The following is a 23,631-nucleotide window of genomic DNA, read 5'->3' on the forward strand; positions in this document are numbered from 1 at the left end:
AGTGTGGGTAATATAGATGGGAGTAGGATAGTAGTGTGGGTAATATAGGTGGGAGTAGGACAGTAGTGTGGGTAATATAGGTGGGAGTGGATAGTAGTGTTGGGTAATATAGGTGGGAGTAGGATAGTAGTGTGGGTAATATAGGTGGGAGTAGGATAGTAGTGTGGGTAATATAGGTGGGAGTAGGATAGTAGTGTGGGTAATATAGGTGGGAGTAGGATAGTAGTGTGGGTAATATAGGTGAGTAGGATAGTAGTGTTGGTAAATATACTGTAGGTGGGAGTAGGATAGTAGTGTGGGTAATATAGGTGGGAGTAGGATAGTAGTGTGGGTAATATAGGTGGGAGTAGGATAGTAGTGTGGGTAATATACTGTAGGTGGGAGTAGGATAGTATTGTGGGTGTATAGGTGGGAGCAGGGTAGTAGTGTGGGTAATATAGGTGGGAGTAGGACAGTAGTGTGGGTAATATAGGTGGGAGTAGGATAGTAGTGAGGTTAGTATAGGTGGGAGTAGGATAGAAGTGTGGGTAATATAGGTGGGGTAGGATAGTAGTGTGGGTAATATAGGTGGGAGTAGGATAGTAGTGTGGGTAATATAGGTGGGAGTAGGATAGTAGTGTGGGTAATATAGGTGGGAGTAGGATAGTAGTGTGGGTAATATAGGTGGGAGTAGGACAGTAGTGTGGGTAATATAGGTGGGAGTAGGATAGTAGTGTGGGTAGTATAGGTGGGAGTAGGATAGTAGTGTGGGTAATATAGGTGGGAGTAGGTACAGTAGTGTGGGTAATATAGGTGGGAGTAGGACAGTAGTGTGGGTAATATAGGTGGGAGTAGGACAGTAGTGTGGGTAGTATAGGTTGGAGTAGGATAGTAGTGTGGGTAAATATAGTGGGAGTAGGATAGAAGTGTGGGTAATATAGGTGGGAGTAGGATAGTAGTGTGGGTAATATAGGTGGGAGTAGAATAGTAGTGTGGGTAATATAGGTGGGAGTAGGATAGTAGTGTGGTAAATAGGTGGGAGTAGGACAGTAGTGTGGGTAATATAGGTGGGAGTAGGATAGTAGTGTGGGTAGTATAGTGGAGTAGATAGTAGTGTGGGTAATATAGGTGGGAGTAGGATAGTAGTGTGGGTATATAGGTGGGAGTAGGACAGTAGTGTGGCTAATATTGGTGGGAGTAGGACAGTAGTGTGGGTAATATAGGTGGGAGTAGGACAGTAGTGTGGGTAATATAGGTGAGAGTAGGATAGTAGTGTGGGTAAAATAGGTGAGAGTAGGATAGTAGTGTGAGGTAATATAGGGGGAGTAGGGTAGTAGTGTGGGTAATATACTGTAGGTGGAGTAGGGTAGTAGTGTGGGTAATATAGGTGGGAGTAGGATAGTAGTGTGGGTAATATAGGTGGGAGTAGGGTAGTAGTGTGGGTAATATAGGTGGGAGTAGGGTAGTAGTGTGGGTAATATAGGTGAGAGTAGGATAGTAGTGATGGGTAATATAGGTGGAGTAGGACAGTAGTGTGGGTAATATTGGTGGGAGTAGGACAGTAGTGTGGGTAATATAGATGGGAGTAGGATAGTAGTGTGGGTAATATAGGTGGGAGTAGGACAGTAGTGTGGGTATATAGGTGGGAGTAGGATAGTAGTGTGGGTAATATAGGTGGGAGTAGGATAGTAGTGTGGGTATATAGGTGGGAGTAGGATAGTAGTGTGGGTAATATAGGTGGGAGTAGGATAGTAGTGTGGGTAATATAGGTGGGAGTAGGATAGTAGTGTGGGTAATATAGGTGGGAGTAGGATAGTAGTGTGGGTAATATACTGTAGGTGGAGTAGGATAGTAGTGTGGGTAATATAGGTGGGAGTAGGATAGTAGTGTGGGTAATATAGGTGGGAGTAGGATAGTAGTGTGGGTAATATACTGTAGGTGGGAGTAGTGAGATAGTATTGTGGGTAGTATAGGTGGGAGCAGGGTAGTAGTGTGGGTAATATAGGTGGGAGTAGGACAGTAGTGTGGGTAATATAGGTGGGAGTAGGATAGTAGTGAGGTTAGTATAGGTGGAGTAGGATAGAAGTGTGGGTAATATAGGTGGGAGTAGGATAGTAGTGTGGGTAATATAGGTGGGAGTAGGATAGTAGTGTGGGTAATATAGGTGGGAGTAGGATAGTAGTGTGGGTAATATAGGTGGGGAGTAGGATAGTAGTGTGGGTAATATAGGTGGGAGTAGGACAGTAGTGTGGGTAATATAGGTGGGAGTAGGATAGTAGTGTGGGTAGTATAGGTGGGAGTAGGATAGTAGTGTGGGAAATATAGGTGGGAGTAGACAGTAGTGTGGGTAATATAGGTGGGAGTAGGACAGTAGTGTGGGTAATATAGGTGGGAGTAGGACAGTAGTGTGGGTAGTATAGGTTGGAGTAGGATAGTAGTGTGGGTATATAGGTGGAGTAGGATAGAAGTGTGGGTAATATAGGTGGGAGTAGGATAGTAGTGTGGGTAATATAGGTGGGGAGTAGAATAGTAGTGTGGTTAATATAGGTGGAGTAGGATAGTAGTGTGCGTAATATAGGTGGGAGTAGGACAGTAGTGTGGGTAATATAGGTGGGAGTAGGATAGTAGTGTGGGTAGTATAGTGGGAGTAGGATAGTAGTGTGGGTAATATAGGTGGAGTAGGATAGTAGTGTGGGTATATAGGTGGGGAGTAGGATAGTAGTGTGGGTAATATACTGTAGGTGGGAGTAGGATAGTATTGTGGGTAGTATAGGTGGGAGCAGGGTAGTATGTGGGTAATATAGGTGGGAGTAGGACAGTAGTGTGGGTAATATAGGTGGGAAGTAGGATAGTGTGAGGTTAGTATAGTGGGAGTAGGGATAGAGTGTGAGGTAATATAGGTGGGAGTAGGATAGTAGTGTGGGTAATATAGGTGGGAGTAGGATAGTAGTGTGGGTATATGGTGTGATAGGATAGATAGTAGTGTGGGTAGTATAGAGTGGGAGTAGGATAGGTAGTGTGGGTATAGGTGGAGTAGGATAGATGGGTAATATAGGTGGGAGTGGATAGTAGTGTGGTAGTATAGGTGGGAGTTGGATAGTATTGTGGGTAATATAGGTGGGAGTAGGATAGTGTGAGGTGTAATATAGGTGGGAGTAGGATAGTAGTGGGGTAATATTGGTGGGAGTAGGATAGTAGTGGGTAATATTGGTGGGAGTGGATAGTAGTGAGGTTAGTTATAGGTGGGAGTAGGATAGTATTGTGGGTAAATATAGGTGGGAGTAGGATAGTAGTGTGGGTAATATAGGTGGGAGTAGGATAGTAGGTGGGTAATATAGGTGGGAGTAGGATAGTAGTGTGGGTAAATATAGGTGGGAGTAGGATAGTAGTGTGGGTAGTATAGGTGGGAGAAGGATATTAGTGTGGGTAATATAGGTGGAGTAGGATAGTAGTGTGGGTAAATATAGGTGGGAGTAGGATAGTAGTGTGGGTAGTATAGGTGGGAGTAGGATATTAGTGTGGGTAATAATAGGTGGGAGTAGGATAGTAGTGTGGGTAGTATAGGTGGGAGTAGGATAGTATTGTGGGTACAGGATATTAGTGTGGGTAAAATAGGTGGGAAGTAGGATAGTGGTGTGGGTAATATACGTGGGCTTAGGATAGTAGTGTGGGTAATGTGTGTGTGTGTGTGTGTGTGGGAAATTGATAGAGATAAAGAAAAGTTTTCAGAGTGCGCTATTGATCAACACACAATTTAAAAATAACAGAATTTAATAAAATATTGCCTTAAAAGGCTATATGACATAAATGATAAAACAATCACAGTATATAATGACTGATTTACAGAATTCTTTGATAATGCCAATGAAGTTGCAGGCCCAACACGTTTAGTCAACGGAGTGACTTCATCAGGGGAATTGGAAACATTGATTGTGGCAAGATAAATTTGCACTGTAAATAATACAAACATACTGTGATTGTTTTACCATTTATGTCATATAGCCTTTCAAGGCAATATTTTATTAAATTCTGTTATTTTAAATTGTGTGTTGATCTATTGCGCACTCTGAACATATATATATATCTGTGTTGTTTTTTTCTTGTGGCGATTCGCGGCACCCCCCGGCGACCCCCCTCCCGCGAGTCACAGCACACCCCCCCCCCCCAATTCGCTGCGACTCCCGCGATTTGCGGCCCCACCCCGTGACACACCCCCTCCTGCGATTCGTGGCACCCCGCGACCCCCCCCCTCCCACGATTTGTGCCAACCCCCCAGGCCCCCCCTTCCTCGTGGTACCCCCCACCCCCCCGCGACCCCCCCTACCGCGATCCCCCCCTGTCATTGCGGCAACCCCCCACCCCTGCGACCCACCCTCCCACGATTCACTGCAACCCCCCGCGTCCCCCCCTCCCACGATTCGCGGCACCCCCGCGACCCCCCCTCCTGCAATTCACGGCATCCACCCACGACCCCTCCTCCCGTGATTCGCGGACACACCTCACCTCCTCCCCCCCCCCCACCCCCGCTCGCGATTCACGGCAACCCCAGGATTAAATGGCACATGCAAAACACTGACATGGCTATGGTCGACAATGAAAAAGGTTGACATGAGTTTTTGAAGATTTATTTTTCTTTTTTTAATGTTTTCATATTCATTCTCATGTGTCGACATGGACACCAATGAAGTGCCACACTTATGTCAACATTTACATGTGTTGACCTTTCTGTGTTGATTTTTTTTTGTAGCAATTTTTTTACAGTGACAACTATGTGCACGTCAACCTACACATCATCAACCAATTCTTTGTATAATATATAACACCTGTTCTGTTTTACTGTAGGTGTTTTAAGTCAGATCTTTTACTGCTACTATTACTGTTTATGTAAATGCATTCTGAATGACAGCAACATCCTACCATCCCCCGTGCCCCCCCCCCTCCCGCAATTCACGGACCCCCCGCGCACCCCCTCCCCACGATTCACGCCCCCTCCCACGATTCACGTCACCCCCCGCACACCCCCCCCTACCTCAATTCGCAAAACCCCCCCCCCCCCTCCCTTGATTCACGACACCTGCGCCCCCTCCCTCCCTTGATTCACGGCCCCCCCCCTACGCCCCTCCCACAATTCACGGCACCCCTAAGCCCCTCTTTAGTCCCCCGTATACTCACACACCCCTATCACTACCCAGCTTTCTGCTCTCCTAACCCGTAACTTCCTCCACTGGGGAGTCACTGACGCTGTTTTGGCCACATGCCCCTATCATGCCTCATAGCCCAGCCTCCTGCTCTCGTGCACCCTAACTCCCACCCAGTAGGAGGAGACACTGACTCAGGGCCACCATCCTGTACTCCTGTACTGCCACACTGGACCTCACCCACTGGCAGAAGCTGCACAGTATCTCCCACCCTCCTCTTTAGTCCCCCTTATGCCCACACACCCCTATCACTACCCAGCCTCCTGTTTTCCTGTGTCGTGACCTCCGCCAGTGGGGAGCCGCTGACTCAAAAGCATCCTACTATACTATTGCACACACACACCTAAACAACATGCACACACAGCCCCCCCCCACACCCACAAATGTCACTGTACCATCCACACTATCAATGTACATCTTACTCTGTAAACGCTTTTTAATTAAAAAAAACAATACACGCCCCCTTCCACATCATATGCTCTCTATTTAACACATTTCACCTATAACTCAAGTTGCAATACAGGCCATCTTTCATACAATTCTAACCTTCTTTCTCATATACAAATGTTCACAAATTAAGGGGGCGCAGCCCCTTACGACGATCTATAGATCCCCTATCTGCGCACAGATTAGAGCAGCACCTCTGAAGGATCCTCTGTTAGACAGGATCAGAGAAACAGATATGAAAAAAGAACGGGGTTTCAGAGGGCGCTGAGACAGTGAAACAAATTCAGTTCATGTATAATATTTAATACATAAAATGGGTAAAATGTACATAAAACACCTTTCAAGGTGTGACCGTATACACAAATAGTTTTTTCCAAGTTATTACAAAAAAATTCCTGGTAGATTGATAGATTTGTTCTGAAGAGAAAGCCCAACGCGTTTCGTCATGACAATGACTTCATCAGGGGCAACAATATGACCGGAAAAGCTATGGGTATATCCGATATTGAGAACCAGAAACGTATTTTCGAATAGGATCCAGATATGTGGTATCCAAAAAAAGCACAATTGTGAATTTCTTCAAACAAAATCTTGTTTAGGCACAGCAGTGTAAGGCCCTCCAAATTCGAGCTTCAGGGGGAAGGTGCATACTGCATGACTCCACCACCACTGTGTGTGTGGTACAGGTTTGCGGAGGTGGAACCTAACTACAGGGAGGGGGAAGGGCCTGTTCTGCGTTCATTTATATGTTCTGGTTATTCAATTACCGCTACTCTTCCTCACTGGTGCCTCCAGCATAGTAATGGCTCTGTCACTTTAAATATCACCCCCTAGCTTTGTGAGCGGAGGACAAGTATGTGCAGTGAATTGATTCTAGTTCCAGAATCTGTGATATCTCTGTACCAGAGAGAGAGTCTTCTGTTTCTATCGCCTTTATCACAGTGTTTTGACATGTTGGAGTGCTTGGGGTAAGACAGAGACCGTACGGATACAAAGCAATGCCCAGTGCCAGGAAACGCACCCCACACCGTAACCTTATCCGTCCCTGGAGCAGCTTAACCTCTCTCGTGCCAGAGGGCACACAACCCGCTGCTGCTGTTCCTTTTCTCACAGTAAGATGTAGACGTTTGTTACACACATTTGCTGTTATATAATAGTAAAGTACACATAGAAGGGCAGTTGTTTTATCGGATCACAAGAGTGTTCTGGGAATTTTATGTAAATATTTCTAGATGGCCCCTCCCCATTTTAGCACCTTTGTGTGTCATTGCCTTTGAGACATGTATAGATGTGGCAGGGGGCAGGGAATGCTGGTCATTGTAGTGCCATGTAGGAGGAGCTTTGGGTATCTCCTACTTACAAGAAAGAGGGATCGATTCAGGATTGCTTGTATGGACCCGAATTTCTGCGCATGTGCAAACCCTGGCACCGAAGGGCTTTGGCGAGTTACACACTCACCGGCCATTTGTTGCGGGCTGGGGGTGGAAATGGGGCAGGGGAACACCCAGCATTGTATGGGCGCCTCCGTAAGAATACCGGGTGTTCCCCTGGGAGGGGGGGGGTGTTGAGGGCTGCCGGTGGTGCCCGCCCCCTCTCTGCAGACACCAGTTCAGACTGACTGAGAGAAATCATTCGATGGTCTGCAAACGTTCGGCCGGCAGCGTTTCAGGGCTCTCGAAGCAGCAAACGACCGCTACTTAGCAGCCCTTACTGAATCAGGCCCTAAGTTTTGGAGAGAGACAAAGAGCCCTTCAGCCGTGGCTGGCAGAGGAGAGACACAGGGACAGTACTGTGCATGTTATGGTGACTGGTCTAAAATGACAGCCGCAGGTGTCGGAATAATCGCTGCAGAACTATTCATATATTTCCTCATCAATCCAACTGTAAAGCGCAACGGAATCTGCTGCGCTATATAAGACGCTGTAACGGAATCTGCTGCGCTATATAAGACGCTGTAACGGAATCTGCTGCGCTATATAAGACGCTGTAACGGAATCTGCTGCGCTATATAAGACGCTGTAACGGAATCTGCTGCGCTATATAAGACGCTGTAACGGAATCTGCTGCGCTATATAAGACGCTGTAACGGAATCTGCTGCGCTATATAAGACGCTGTAACGGAATCTGCTGCGCTATATAAGAACCTGTAACGGAATCTGCTGCGCTATATAAGAACCTGTTACGGAATCTGCTGCGCTATATAAGACACTGTAACGGAATCTGCTGCGCTATATAATACACTGTAACGGAATCTGCTGCGCTATATAAGACGCTGTAACGGAATATGCTGCGCTAAATAAGACGCTGTAACGGAATCTGCTGCGCTATATAAGACACTGTAACGGAATCTGCTGCGCTATATAAGACACTAACAGAATCTGCTGCACTATATAAGTCACTGTACCGGAATCTGCTGCGCTATATAAGACACTGTAACGGAATCTGCTGCGCTAAATAAGACACTGTAACGGAATCTGCTGCGCTATATAAGACACTGTACCTGAATCTGATGCGCTATATAAGATGCTGTAACGGAACCTGCTGCGCTATATAAGACACTGTAACGGAATCTGCTGCGCTATATAAGACACTGTAACGGAATCTGCTGCGCCATATAAGACGCTGTAACGGAATCTGCTGCGCTATATAAGACGCTGTAACGGAATCTGATGCGCTATATAAGAACCTGTAACGGAATCTGCTGCGCTATATAAGAACCTGTTACGGAATCTGCTGCGCTATATAAGACACTGTAACGGAATCTGCTGCGCTAAATAAGACACTGTAACGGAATCTGCTGCGCTATATAAGACGCTGTAACGGAATCTGCTGCGCTATATAAGACGCTGTAACGGAACCTGCTGCACTATATAAGACACTGTAACAGAATCTGCTGCGCTATATAAGACACTGTAACGGAATCTGCTGCGCTATATAAGACGCTGTAACGGAATCTGCTGCGCTATATAAGACGCTGTAACGGAATCTGCTGCACTATATAAGACACTGTAACAGAATCTGCTGCGCTATATAAGACACTGTAACGGAATCTGCTGCGCTATATAAGACGCTGTAACGGAATCTGCTGCGCTATATAAGACGCTGTAACGGAATCTGCTGCACTATATAAGACACTGTAACAGAATCTGCTGCACTATATAAGACACTGTAACGGAATCTGCTGCGCTATATAAGACGCTGTAACGGAATCTGCTGCGCTATATAAGACACTGTAACGGAATCTGCTGCGCTAGATAAGACGCTGTAACGGAATCTGCTGCGCTATATAAGACACTAACAGAATCTGCTGCGCTATATAAGACGCTGTAACGGAATCTGCTGCGCTATATAAGACGCTGTAACGGAATCTGCTGCGCTATATAAGACGCTGTAACGGAATCTGCTGCGCTATATAAGACGCTGTAACGGAATCTGCTGCGCTATATAAGACGCTGTAACGGAATCTGCTGCGCTATATAAGACGCTGTAACGGAATCTGCTGCGCTATATAAGACACTGTAACGGAATCTGCTGCGCTATATAAGACACTGTAACGGAATCTGCTGCGCTATATAAGACACTGTAACGGAATCTGCTGCGCTATATAAGACACTGTAACGGATTCTGCTGCGCTATATAAGACACTGTAACGGAATCTGCTGCGCTATATAAGACGCTGTAACGGAATCTGCTGCGCTGTATAAGACACTGTAACGGAATCTGCTGCGCTATATAAGACGCTGTAACGGAATCTGCTGCGCTATATAAGACGCTGTAACGGAATCTGCTGCGCTATATAAGACCCTTTAACGGAATCTGCTGCGCTATATAAGACACTGTAACGGAATCTGCTGCGCTATATAAGACACTGTAACGGAATCTTCTGCGCTATATAAGACGCTGTAACGGAATCTGCTGCGCTATATAAGACGCTGTAACGGAATCTGCTGCGCTATATAAGACGATGTAACGGAATCTGCTGCGCTATATAAGACACTGTAACGGGATCTGTTGCTCTATATAAGACACTGTAACGGAATCTGCTGCGCTATATAAGACACTGTAACGAAATCTGCTGCGCTATATAAGACGCTGTAACGGAATCTGCTGCGCTATATAAGACGCTGTAACGGGATCTTCTGCGCTATATAAGACACTGTAACGGAATCTGCTGCGCTATATAAGACGCTGTAACGGAATCTGCTGCGCTATATAAGACACTGTAACGGAATCTGCTGCGCTATATAAGAGACTGTAACAGAATCTGCTGCGCTATATAAGACGCTGTAACGGAATCTGCTGCGCTATATAAGTTACTGTAACGGAATCTGCTGCGCTATATAAGACGCTGTAACGGAATCTGCTGCGCTATATAAGACGCTGTAACGGAATCTGCTGCGCTATATAAGTTACTGTAACGGAATCTGCTGCGCTATATAAGACGCTGTAACGGAATCTGCTGCGCTATATAAGACACTGTAACGGAATCTGCTGCGCTATATAAGACGCTGTAACGGAATCTGCTGCGCTATATAAGACACTGTAACGGAATCTGCTGCGCTATATAAGACACTGTAACGGAATCTGCTGCACTATGGGCCTTATTCTGATCGGTGCGGCCGGATCCGAATATGCGGCCAGGACCGTGCGTGCGAAACCCCGCCTTCCGTACGGATCGCCAACTCCGTCCGTACGCGGTAAGAAGCTGGCCGAACGGACCGCACGTGTATTTTTCATGGAATACGCCTCCTCCATCTCAGGGAACCTCCCCCATCATTCGATGGTCGCAGAACATCGAATGCAGGGCAGAGTGGTCCACCAGCTCCCGCAACCTCAGACCACACGGACATTTTTCCGTGCAAAAGCAGGGATCTGGGCGGGCAGCTGACATCCGGCGATGTCATATGTCCGCCCCCTACACGTGCGTCACGGCCACATTACCATGCGTACGCCCAGCGTTTGCATGGGAACGCCCATGAAACGCGGGGCGTATGCATATGGTAATGAGCCCAAATAGCCTTTCACGCCCCTCTCCACCCCCTGTTCGGAGTGTTCACATTTCATGCGGGATTTGGCCGTACGCCCCGCTCACACATGCGCAGAGACGCCTCTGCACATGCGCAGACACAAAACATCGGCGTCCCGAACGCACGCGGATATTACCGCACCAACCAGAATAAGAGCCTATATAAGAGACTGTAACGGAATCTGCTGCGCTATATAAGACACTGTAACAGAATCTGCTGCGCTATATAAGACACTGTAACGGAATCTGCTGCGCTATATAAGACGCTGTAACAGAATATGCTGCGCTATATAAGACGCTGTAACGGAATCTGCTGCACTATATAAGACACTGTAACGGAATCTGCTGCGCTATATAAGACACGGTAACAGAATCTGCTGCGCTATATAAGACACTGTAACGGAATCTGCTGCGCTATATAAGACACTGTAACGGAATCTGCTGCGCTATATAAGACGCTGTAACGGAATCTGCTGCGCTATATAAGACACTGTAGCGGAATCTGCTGCGCTATATAAGACACTGTAACGGAATCTGCTGCGCTATATAAGACACTGTAACGGAATCTGCTGCGCTATATAAGACACTGTAACGGAATCTGCTGCGCTATATAAGACACTGTAACAGAATATGCTGCGCTATATAAGACACTGTAACGGAATCTGCTGCGCTATATAAGACGCTGTAACAGAATATGCTGCACTATATAAGACGCTGTAACAGAATATGCTGCACTATATAAGATGCTGTAACGGAATCTGCTGCACTATATAAGATGCTGTAACGGAATCTGCTGCGCTATATAAGACACTGTAACGGAACCTGCTGCGCTATATAAGACGCTGTAACAGAATATGCTGCACTATATAAGACACTGTAACGGAATATGCTGCACTATATAAGATGCTGTAACGGAATCTGCTGCTCTATATAAGACACTGTAACGGAATCTGCTGCGCTATATAAGACACTGTAACGGAATATGCTGCGCTATATAAGACGCTGTAACGGAATCTGCTGCGCTATATAAGACGCTGTAACGGAATCTGCTGCGCTATATAAGATGCTGTAACGGAATCTGCTGCTCTATATAAGACACTGTAACGGAATATGCTGCGCTATATAAGACGCTGTAACGGAATCTGCTGCGCTATATAAGACGCTGTAACGGAATCTGCTGCGCTATATAAGACGCTGTAACGGAATCTGCTGCGCTATATAAGACACTGTAACAGAATATGCTGCACTATATAACAAACTGTAAATAAGTAAATACATTTGTGCTATCTTAAAGATAGGAGCCCCAATAGTGACGGGTGGGAAACATCTTCTCATTCATACATGGGGGACGTTTTGCTGCTCCAATAATTTGAACCAAGCTATAAGACAATGGCGTCCAATGGAATCTAAGGTTTCTGTTCCCAGCCTTTAAGAAATACAGTGGTTGGGCTGCCTCTCTTGATATTTATTGTTTATATGACTAGGGTGCGGAGGGATCCCTGCCAGGGGGCATAGAACATCAGCTTAGGTGTCGACTTAGACACTGTAGACTTATTAACCGAATAACAGATTCTATAGGCCGTATTCAATGGGGACGGCGAGGGGTAAATGGTGAGGATTGCCGAAAACAAGCCACCCGTGGCGTTGAACCCCCGCGCCGATTGCTCACTCTAATTAACGTTTCAGGGGAATCCTCGCTGTCAGAGAACGGCGAGGATTCCCCCAAATGGCGAGGTTTGCAGCTAAATGCAGCGGGCTTCCTGCATTTATCCGAGAGCCTCGCTGTTTTGGCAACTGCCCACGCCGTTTCCACCACACTGTAAAAACCCGGGGGGGGGGGGGGGGGCATTGCTCGCCGTCACATCTTACAAAAGCGTATTGAATACTGCCCTATACAGTATATACCATGGGTCTTCAAACTTTGGCCCTCCAGATGTTGTGGAACTACATGTCCCAGCATGCCCTGACAGTTTTGGCATGCTCTTATAGGAAAAAATGTGACAATGCATGCTGGGACATGTAGTTTCACAACATCTGGAGGGCCACAGTTTGAAGACCCATGGTATATACTGTTTGAAATATATAATCCTTTCTTATTATTTATTTATTAACCGTTTCTTATATAGCGCACACATATTCCGCAGCGCTGTACAGAGTATAGTTGAACACTCACATCAGTCCCTGCCCCAGTGGAGCTTACAATCTATAATTCTCTACCACATGTACACGCACACACAGACATACAAAGACATTCTAGGGTGGTAAAATACTGTGAGCCAATTAACCTACCAGTATTTTATTGGATTGTGGGAGGAAACCGGAGTACCCGGAGGAAACCCATGCAAGTATGGGGAGAGTATACAAACTCTGCACATATATATGTGCAGAGGCTTCTGTGTGATGTTCCCTGGTGCATGAATGGTAAGAAGTATAGCCGGATGAAAGCCATTGTCACAGTGTCAGTGTATAGTGACATTCCCCTTAGGCGTCATTATGTGATTGAGACAAGAATATACCTGTGTATGCTGCAAAGTTCAGATTTACATAGGCTGATATTATTTTGGTCCACGATGGTCACCTGGTCAACCCCTTGCTTATAGAACTACAAGTGCATGCATGCACTTGACTGACGGAGGGTGGCGGGGAATGATGGGATATGTAATTCCTTAGCGGCTTACCAGTGACCAATACCACAAACAGACCTCCTAAAATAGAGCCTATCCTGGGTAGGAACACATATGCATAAAGTTATGATGGCCATCTGTGCAGTCGCCATCGATGGTTGCCATCGATGGCGATATTGCATCCGGTCATCAGTAGTAATAAGCTATTTGACGGATGACCATTGCTAGTTTACCTATCAATAGTCATCCATTTTCTTTGACTGATTGGCCCGTGGGCCAAGCGGAAAAGGGGGGGGGTGGAGTCACATGTCTGGGGAGGAGCTATGCTCTGTGGTCCCGGCACTTTAAAGAAAAAAAAACTAAAGCAAAACATCAGTTGTGCTGTGCCATCAATGGAGGGAAACCATCTTGTTCTCCGCCATCGATTTTCAAAAGTGTTAATTGCCCATAAACCATCAATGATGGATGTTGGCCATCCCTAGCATAAAGCAGAAACGTGGTCAGGAGGAATACAGTGACAATGGCAATCTATATCTGGTGCCGTGTCAGCAGCGACTCTTCCACTCATGTGTGTTAGAAGTTCAGCAGGAGTCAGGTTACAGATATTAATGTAATATTACCGCAGCCTGCCTCCTCTGACCTCTGTAACACCAAATTAGCTCGAATTCAGACTGCCATTACCAGACCCCCCCCCCCCCCCCTCCCCATCCTTTCTTCCATCCCCTGTTCAGAGTGATCCAAATGATTCTCATTCCATTTTCCTGCTTCTGAGTTGCAGAAACCTTTTATTTTGACATTTGTGAACAGTCTGTGTTTCAAAGGTCATTCTGCATAAATCGGGCTCATAACGCTTGGTAATTGGAGGATTAATAAAGTGACGGAAAACAGGGGCATCTGTCCGCTACAGAAAAGGATCCGTCACAGGATAAGGCCTAGTATTGTGGTGACTAGGCAGAAACCCCCCCCCAGTCACACATGACGCATGTTACAGTGGTGTGTGACTGCATTGCGTCCCTCCGTACGGTCACACATGACGCATGATACAGTGGTGTGTGACTGCATTGCGTCCCTCCGTACGGTCACACATGACGCATGTTACAGTGGTGTGTGACTGCATTGCGTCCCTCCGTACGGTCACACATGACGCATGTTACAGTGGTGTGTGACTGCATTGCGTCCCTCCGTACGGTCACACATGACGCATGTTACAGTGGTGTGTGACTGCATTGCGTCCCTCTGTACAGGCACACATGACTCATGTTACAGTGGTGTGTGACTGCATTGCGTCCCTCTGTACAGGCACACATGACGCATGTTACAGTTGTGTGTGTGACTGCATTGCGTCCCTCTGTACAGTCACACATGACGCATGTTACAGTGGTGTGTGTGACTGCATTGCGTCCCTCCGTACAGTCACACATGACGCATGTTACAGGGGTGTGTGACTGCATTGCGTCCCTCCGTACAGTCACACATGACGCATGTTACAGTGGTGTGTGACTGCATTGCGTCCCTCCGTACAGTTACACATGACGCATGTTACAGTGGTGTGTGACTGCATTGCGTCCCTCCGTACAGTCACACATGACGCATGTTACAGTGGTGTGTGACTGCATTGCGTCCCTCCGTACGGGCACACATGACGCATGTTACAGTGGTGTGTGACTGCATTGCGTCCCTCCGTACGGTCACACATGAAGCATGTTACAGTGGTGTGTGACTGCATTGCGTCCCTCCGTACGGTCACACATGAAGCATGTTACAGTGGTGTGTGACTGCATTGCGTCCCTCCGTACAGGCACACATGACGCATGTTACAGTGGTGTGTGACTGCATTGCGTCCCTCCGTACGGTCACACATGACGCATGTTACAGTGGTGTGTGACTGCATTGCGTCCCTCCGTACGGTCACACATGACGCATGTTACAGTGGTGTGTGACTGCATTGCGTCCCTCCGTACGGTCACACATGACGCATGTTACAGTGGTGTGTGACTGCATTGCGTCCCTCCGTACGGTCACACATGACGCATGTTACAGTGGTGTGTGACTGCATTGCGTCCCTCCGTACAGGCACACATGACGCATGTTACAGTGGTGTGTGACTGCATTGCGTCCCTCCGTACGGTCACACATGACGCATGTTACAGTGGTGTGTGACTGCATTGCGTCCCTCTGTACAGTCACACATGACGCATGTTACAGTGGTGTGTGACTGCATTGCGTCCCTCCGTACGGGCACACATGACGCATGTTACAGTGGTGTGTGACTGCATTGCGTCCCTCCGTACAGGCACACATGACGCATGTTACAGTGGTGTGTGACTGCATTGCGTCCCTCCGTACGGTCACACATGACGCATGTTACAGTGGTGTGTGACTGCATTGCGTCCCTCCGTACGGTCACACATGACGCATGTTACAGTGGTGTGTGACTGCATTGCGTCCCTCCGTACAGGCACACATGACGCATGTTACAGTGGTGTGTGACTGCATTGCGTCCCTCCGTACAGTCACACATGACGCATGATACAGTGGTGTGTGACTGCATTGCGTCCCTCCGTACAGTCACACATGACGCATGATACAGTGGTGTGTGACTGCATTGCGTCCCTCCGTACAGTCACACATGACGCATGTTACAGTGGTGTGTGACTGCATTGCGTCCCTCCGTACAGTCACACATGACGCATGTTACAGTGGTGTGTGACTGCATTGCGTCCCTCTGTACAGGCACAGATAGCAGGGGCAGCACATGCTTAACCCTCTGCTAATTTGAACAAGTGAATGTGGAGCTGTCCCTTTGCCAGATCACTAACAGCAATGCCTTTTATGGGCCACTGCTGCGGATAAGTCTTTTCTCAATGTGACTTCCCTAACGTCAGGGGATTGCTCGATTATTCCTCGGATCTGCTCCCAGTCATCCCTGTACATTGACTTACACAATGAATTTCAGAATATTTATATTTGTAATTAGATTCTTCTGTGGCAGCAATGCTGCTGTACCCGAGGCCGATATGTGGTAAATAATAGAAACGAATGCTACTGTTATTTTGGATTGATTCCAGAGGATTTTCATGGTGCTAAAGGCTTATTTGTATCACAGCGGGCGTCCCATGTGAAATATAATCTGCCTCAGTGGCGGTCTGAGGCAAGAATTGGAATGCACTGGGAGGGGCCATGCTGAAGGGGTGCGGTCTGGGGCAAGAATTGAAATGCAGTGGGAGGGGCCATGCTAAAGGGGTGCGGTCTGGGGCAGGAAATGGAATGCAGTGAGAGGGGACCATATTGAAGGGGTGCGGTCTGGGGCAGGAAATGGAATGCAGTGAGAGGGGACCATATTGAAGGGGTGCGGTCTGGGGCAGGAAATGGAATGCAGTGAGAGGGGACCATACTGAAGGGGTGCGGTCTGGTGCAGGAAATGGAATGCAGTGGGAAGGGCCTATGCAGAAGGGGTGTGGCCTGGGGCAGGAAATGGAATGCAGTGGTAGGATCCCATACCCTTCAGAAACAACAGAGCAGTAGCTCAGTTACAAACAGTAATCGGCTACATTGCCAGCATGTAGCGTTACCACGGCTTTATATTTAATATTAGGTATGACACAGAAATAAAGGTCTGTTTTATTTTAATTATTATTTTTTATGGACGGTCAACATCAGTAGAACACAACTGACTTATTTTCAATCGATCAGCAAGGAGGCTTTGTAAGTGGCATCACTTCCCCATTCAGTTTGGTCAGCCGCGGAAGGGGGCATGGCCTTGTATGAGGGGGCATGGCCTCACAGCACAGACCCCTGCTTTTTGGGACACCGCGAGTCTGGGAAATGCAGGCATGGCCTCGCATGAGGGGGCCTAGCACACCTTTTGTTGGAATTAATAGAAAGCATTTCTTTTAAAAAAAATTATGCGGAATTGCAGACACAGCTCGCCTACATCTGCGCCATCACGCTGGGGGCGTCTTGGCTGGTCTAATGGAAATGCTGGCAGGTTGGCTCACAGCTTATTTGATGTCTGAGTGAGTTTCTATACTTGTCAGGGGCGGATTAAGGTTTGTGGGGGCTCTGGACAACAAACTTTTGGGGGCCCCATTAATAAAAGTAATATAAAATGCAAATTACACTTTACAAAATGTACCCTAATGTTCCAAATATCTTGCATAATAAAAAGGATAGCACAATTGTTAATGAAATGTCTTGTGCCACACAGCTCAAAGCCCGGTGCCAGCCAGTCACACGCTGCCGGCAGCACACAGCTCAAAGCCCGGTGCCAGCCAGTCACACGCTGCCGGCACCACACAGCTCAAAGCCCGGTACCAGCCAGTCACACGCTGCCGGCACCACACAGCTCAAAGCCCGGTGCCAGCCAGTCGCACGCTGCCGGCACCACACAGCTCAAAGCCCGATGCCAGCCAGTCACACGCTGCCGGCACCACACAGCTCAAAGCCCGGTACCAGCCAGTCACACGCTGCCAGCACCACACAGCTCAAAGCCCGGTACCAGCCAGTCACACGCTGCCGGCACCACACAGTTCAAAACCCGGTACCAGCCAGTCACACGCTGCCGGCACCACACAGCTCAAAGCCCGGTGCCAGCCAGTCACGCGCTGCCGGCACCACACAGCTCAAATCCCGATACCAGCCAGTCACACGCTACCGGCACCACACAGCTCAAAACCCGATGGCAGCCAGTCACACGCTGCCGGCACCACACAGCTCAAAGCCTGGTGCCAGCCAGTCACACGCTGCCTGCACCACACAGCTCAAAGCCCGATACCAGCCAGTCACACGCTACCGGCACCACACAGCTCAAAGCCCGGTGCCAGCCAGTCACACGCTGCCGGCACCACACAGCTCAAAGCCCGGTACCAGCCAGTCACACGCTGCCGGCACCACACAGCTCAAAGCCCGGTACCAGCCAGTCACACGCTGCCGGCACCACACAGCTCAAAGCCCCGTACCAGCCAGTCACACGCTACCGGCACCACACAGCTCAAAGCCCGATGGCAGCCAGTCACACGCTGCCGGCACCACACAGCTCAAAGCCCGGTACCAGCCAGTCACACGCTGCCGGCACTACACAGCTCAAAGCCCGGTGCCAGCCAGTCACACGCTGTTGGAACTGCTGAGGAAGAAATGGCGCCATCTCACTCTCATCTCCTGGACATTATAGAAATCCCAGCGGCCGTGGTGGTGACTGCGAAATCCCACAGCGAGTGGCACTGGCAGCAGCTGTGTAGTAGGGAAATCGGAGACACAGCTGAATCATGCTGTGCGTGTGCTCCGACTTCAGTACCAGCGACGTGAGTGATTCAGGGTGAGTGTGGGAACCCTGGATGATTGCCCCTGTTGCCCCTCTGTGATGTTACCGGCTATGTTACATATTGAAGTAGTTAGTATGATTTAGACCCTTACATCCTATATATACACAGCAGAAATGTCCAAGTGTCAAACCAGATTTATTCGGACATCTGAACTGAATAGAACATATTAATAAATAATGTAATTTATAGGATCTATAACTTTTGGGAAGCATGTGGTCCACAGATGTCCTTCTGATGGCTGGTTTTACTGATTGTAACAAATGTAATTGTAGTCTGGCATTTTCTGCTGTTGGAAAAATTGTAATGTCTCCTAAATATCTGTGCCCTATATAACCTTGTTTCTGCAGACCCATTATTTTATAATGGGAGGCATTGGATGGTGTATTGTGGCCTCATGTGGACCTGCTGGCAGCTGATTGTATTGTAAAGCGCACACATCTTTCTTCTGTATAACACAAGGATCCATTTAATGAGATGAGATTTTCTGACTTTCCGCAAAAACAGGCCAAAATCGCACATTTAATAGAATGCGAATTGCGGTAAAAATCCCACTTTTTGCCGTGAAAAATCGCACATTTTGACCGGACAGTTTTTTTTCTCACACTTCAATTTGCATCCAGTATACAACGCGCAAATTTAATGAGATGCGATTTCAGGAAAACGTTACTAAAAAATCACAAAAAAAAAATAGACCAGGTTCTGACAGGTGAATCTGACTGAAGGTGAATTTGACTGAAACGTGCACAGATCATTGAGATCTGTGCATGGTTCTGTCTTAAAAGATGTGTCAAAGTTAAAATTATTTTTAAAAAATGAGCATAACCAGGCTCATTGAGCCGGACCTGGTTCCAAAAATACGGGGGACCTTACTAAAAATCGCATCTCATTAAATCTCACCTAAGGTCACCTAATTAATTCTGAAGAGGAAATGAAAACCTAATGGTTTATTGCTCTTTATGGAATACTGGGGAGTGCATGGGACTGGCGGGAGGAATCACCATGAACCTGCAATTTAAGCCACTGCAGTACATGTTTACATGCACAGCTGCAATTTTGTTGTAGGGATGGACATCTTAAGCCCACCATCAAATGATAGCTGGCATCCACCAGCAAGTCTTTTGGTGCGATGGTAAGTGACCATTGTATTAATAGAATTGGATACAAAAAAAACATGATTATGCAAAAACCCTATTCGCTCATGCAGAAACATCTGAAGTGTGGCCGGCTGGAGATGGTTCTCTGGACAGGATCATTAGAATACCATTAAATGTTTACCATTCAATGGTGACAAACATTGGAATGGCGCAGCAAATGGTAAAACCACCGCCGCCATAACAAAAACATTGATGGTGGAGTACCAAGCAATACCATGTCCACCCCTATTTTGTTCAGAGAGGGCAGGGAGGGGGGGGGGGGTTGGGTCGTGATTATGCAGTAGAGCCATTAAAAAAGAGACACTGTTCCCTTCCCCAGTGAATTGGGTGCATCCTGGATTCTGATTTACACCCTTGGCATCTGATGTTCTTATAGACCTGTCCCAATGACTCCATCGATACTTTCTATTTTGGACGGGAAACCTTCAGTGGAAAACTTTCTTTTGTTGACTATAAGCTATCATTGAACAGCGCTGTTTAGTATTGCTGAATCACTTGGGTTCTGATACTAATCACGGAGGTATTACTGAGGAAGTAATGTAACTACTCCTCTGTCACCTATAAACTCTCTAGCCTGTGTCCTTGCACTAGGGGTCATGTCTTTGATTCTGACCAGGATAATATACGTGTGGAGTTTGTATGTCCTCACCATGTTTGCATTAGTTACCTATAGGATCTCTGGGATCCCACACTCCAAAATTTTACTCGCAGGTTAGTTGGATTCAATAGTGTATGAGTATTTACATGTAGGAAAATATGTTCTAAGATCCACCGGGACAGGGAATGGCCAAAATATCCTCCGTAATATGCCGCAGAGTATGTACTCTATAAATAACTGTTAATTGGTGCATAAACGAAGAATCATTAGCAGATACCTGGCAGTTGGGAGCCGGTGGAGGAGAGGGCGGGGTTCAGTCATTGATGGATATCTCTATACTAGCAGGAGTCTCCCTGACATTCCGGATACCTAACGGGTGAGGGATGAAGTCCCGCTCGTCGGGATTCCATCCGTCATTACACAGACATTGGAGTTAAGTAGGATAATGAGTCACATGGTTATCACGGAAGTATGACTGCTCTAAACAGTATATATTTTGTATGCATGACAAACTGTAACCATTCCACACATTATTCTAGGAGTTATACATGGGTTATACAGGAAGAAACCTAGAAAATAACCTATATTAGATACTCTGAACATTGTAAATATAACTGTATTCGTCACAGTGGACTCTGTGATCTTGTGTTCAGTAAACAAGCATGGTGTATTCTCTGCATTTCTGTTCTATTCCTCCTTGGATTTCATTTTAACTGATTTGTCTCCTTTTTTCCCCCTTCCAGCACTTCCACGAAGGACGCAAGGCACAGCAACACATTGAGACCTGCTGGAAGCAGCTTGAGGCGGTAAGTAGGAGAAATACAGTCCAGCGGGGAGATCATTAGGCCTTTTACTTGTTTACTGTAGGTCACATGACTGAACAAGCCAACAGGAAGCAGTGCTATGGTTAGTATGGTTAGTATGGTTAGTATGGTTAGTATGGTTAGTCTGGTTTTATCTGGTCTTCTGCATTACCATGGCATGCACATAGATTGTGAGAAGGATCGGTCTCCTTCTACAGTATGATGCTAATGCCATAAGCTGGATGCACAGCGTGCCCTTTCTCAGGTATTGGTCCGATTCAGACCTGATCGGTAGGATGCATATGTTCGCCACCCAGCCGAACGCCCCCACCCCGGTGAATCCCCACATTAGCACGTGTACCCATCCTCTAACATGCGGGCAGGCTGCACAGGAGAGCAATCATTCGATGGTCGCTCACATCAAATGATTATTTTTCTTTCGCAGATAAGTCCTGGCTGGAGATGGCCGACCTCGGGCATCACCACTCCTGAGTTTGCAGGGTCGCGCCCAGCGTTTCTATGAGCGAGCCCATAAAATGCTGGGCATTCCCCTGCCCTGGATCAATGCACCCAGCATACTATGGCAGCCCTCACCGTCAGCATAGCAAAGGGTGCTTACAATGTTAAATGCACCCCCACGCCACCTCCCACTATAAACGTGAACCCAAAGCGTGGCGAGCGCAGCGAGCCCGCGAGGGGCGTCGGTACGCGTCCTACGACCTTTTCATACCCCCACTATCCACGTCGGCGTGGAGTTGAGAATAGAAAGTGTGGCGAGCGCAGCGATCTCGTAGCGTGGCGAGCGTAGCGGATACCTGTGAAGCCCGCGAGGGGACGCCTATACCTGGCTGCGCTCGCCACACTTCGAGCTCGGTGGCTCGCTGCGCTCGCCACACTTTCTATTCTCAACTCCACGCCGACGTGGAAAGTGGGGGTATGAAAAGGTCGTATGACGCGTACCGCCGCCCCTCGCGGGCTCGCCACGCTTCGGGTTCACGTTTATAGTGAAAGGTTGGCGTGGGGCTGCATTTAACATCGTAAGCACCCATTTGGGTGCTTAAAAGCACCCTTTAGGGTGCTTATACAATTTATAATCGTATAGGGTGCCAAAATTGTGTCGCATCGCATGCCATATGGTACATGGCATGCGATGGGATTTAAAAATCGCGCGATGGACATCAGGGGCGCCGCTAAAATACACAAGTACCCAGGTTTGTTCTATGGTCTAGATAATATCAATTTCGGCAGAGGATAGACCCTACCTGCAGCTTCTGGACAGGGACCACTATATGTGCTATCTTGATGCAATGTCACTGCACCTGCTGTTTCACTATTAATCCGTATGGTAGGAGGGAGAATATTGGAGAGAGAGAAGTTAGAGAACACACATTTGTGTACATGGCGACCAGCAATGGTATCTAGGGGCACTAGTGGTATGACAGGGTGGAATACACTAATGTCAGACCTTAGCTGACCGCATAGATGCTATCTGCTGGACACCCAATGAAGAGCTTATGCAGAACTGTTTATACAGTTGTGGTGACAAAGCTTCCTCTAGAAGCCGTTTCCTGAGCTGACTAATAATGTGCAGCCTTTTCCTGGGCTTAGCAGAACTATGTTTGCAGTAATGTCACTTAGGCCCTGATTCTGGTTGGTGCGGTAATATCCGCGTGCGCTCGTGCCGCCGATGTTTTGTGTCTGCGCATGTACAGAGGCGTCTCTGCGCGTGTGCGAGCGGGACGCACGGCCACATTCCGCATGAAATGTGTACACTACGAACAGGGGGTGGAGAGGGGTGTGAAGGGCTATTTGGGCTCATTACCATATGCATACGCCCCGCGTTTCATGGGCGTTCCCATGCAAACGCTGGGCGTACGTATGGTAATGCGGCCGTGACGCACGTGTGGGGGGCGGACATATGACATTGCCGGATGTCAGCTGCCCGCCCAGATCCCTGCTTTTGGACGGAGAAATGCCCGTGTGGTCTGAGGTTGCGGGAGCTGCCTGGCCACTCGGTCCTGCATTCGATGGTCTGCGACCATCGAATGATGGGGGAGGTTCCCTGAGATGAAGGAGGTGTATTCATGAGAAATGCACATGCGGTCCGTTCGGACAGCTTCTTACCGCGTACGGACGGAGTTGGCGATCCGTATGGAAGGCGGGTTTAGGACGCACGGTGCTGGCCGCATATTCGGATCCGGCCGCACCGATCAGAATAAGGGCCTTAGTGATAGTAGCTACATCATGCTCCTTTATCACCTTATACTTTAAGCACAACTGCCGCTTTCCTTTCCTTCTGCATTTTTCAGCCTTTCCACCGCCGCCGCACGGTCACTCCGCTCCCGTCTGTGAACAGACGCCACTCAGTCCTTGAGGTGCGCAGTGACGTCACATGCACAATGCATCCCTGGGACCGCTGATGCCAGCAGAGGCTTCAGCGGTACCAGGGCTGCTACCGTAGAGGCAGCATCCATTTCATGC

At 47.8% G+C, this 23,631-nt stretch overlaps 1 protein-coding gene across 24 annotated transcripts in view; it reads left to right on the top strand.

The window, feature by feature from the left end:
* The window catches only part of FNBP1 (formin binding protein 1), a 204,412-nt gene that overhangs the window by 81,833 nt on the left and 98,948 nt on the right, over nucleotides 1–23,631 (top strand). For all 24 annotated transcript variants that reach the window (XM_083160843.1, XM_083160849.1, XM_083160850.1 and 21 more), the window contains exon 5: nucleotides 21,091–21,153. In XM_083160843.1, the coding sequence (XP_083016969.1) occupies nucleotides 21,091–21,153 (63 nt within the window). The remainder of the gene's footprint in view (nucleotides 1–21,090; nucleotides 21,154–23,631) is intronic.

The sequence above is a fragment of the Crinia signifera genome, chromosome 9, assembly GCF_055691185.1.
Source record: "Crinia signifera chromosome 9, ASM5569118v1, whole genome shotgun sequence".
In the NCBI taxonomy this organism is placed as follows: domain Eukaryota; kingdom Metazoa; phylum Chordata; class Amphibia; order Anura; family Myobatrachidae; genus Crinia; species Crinia signifera.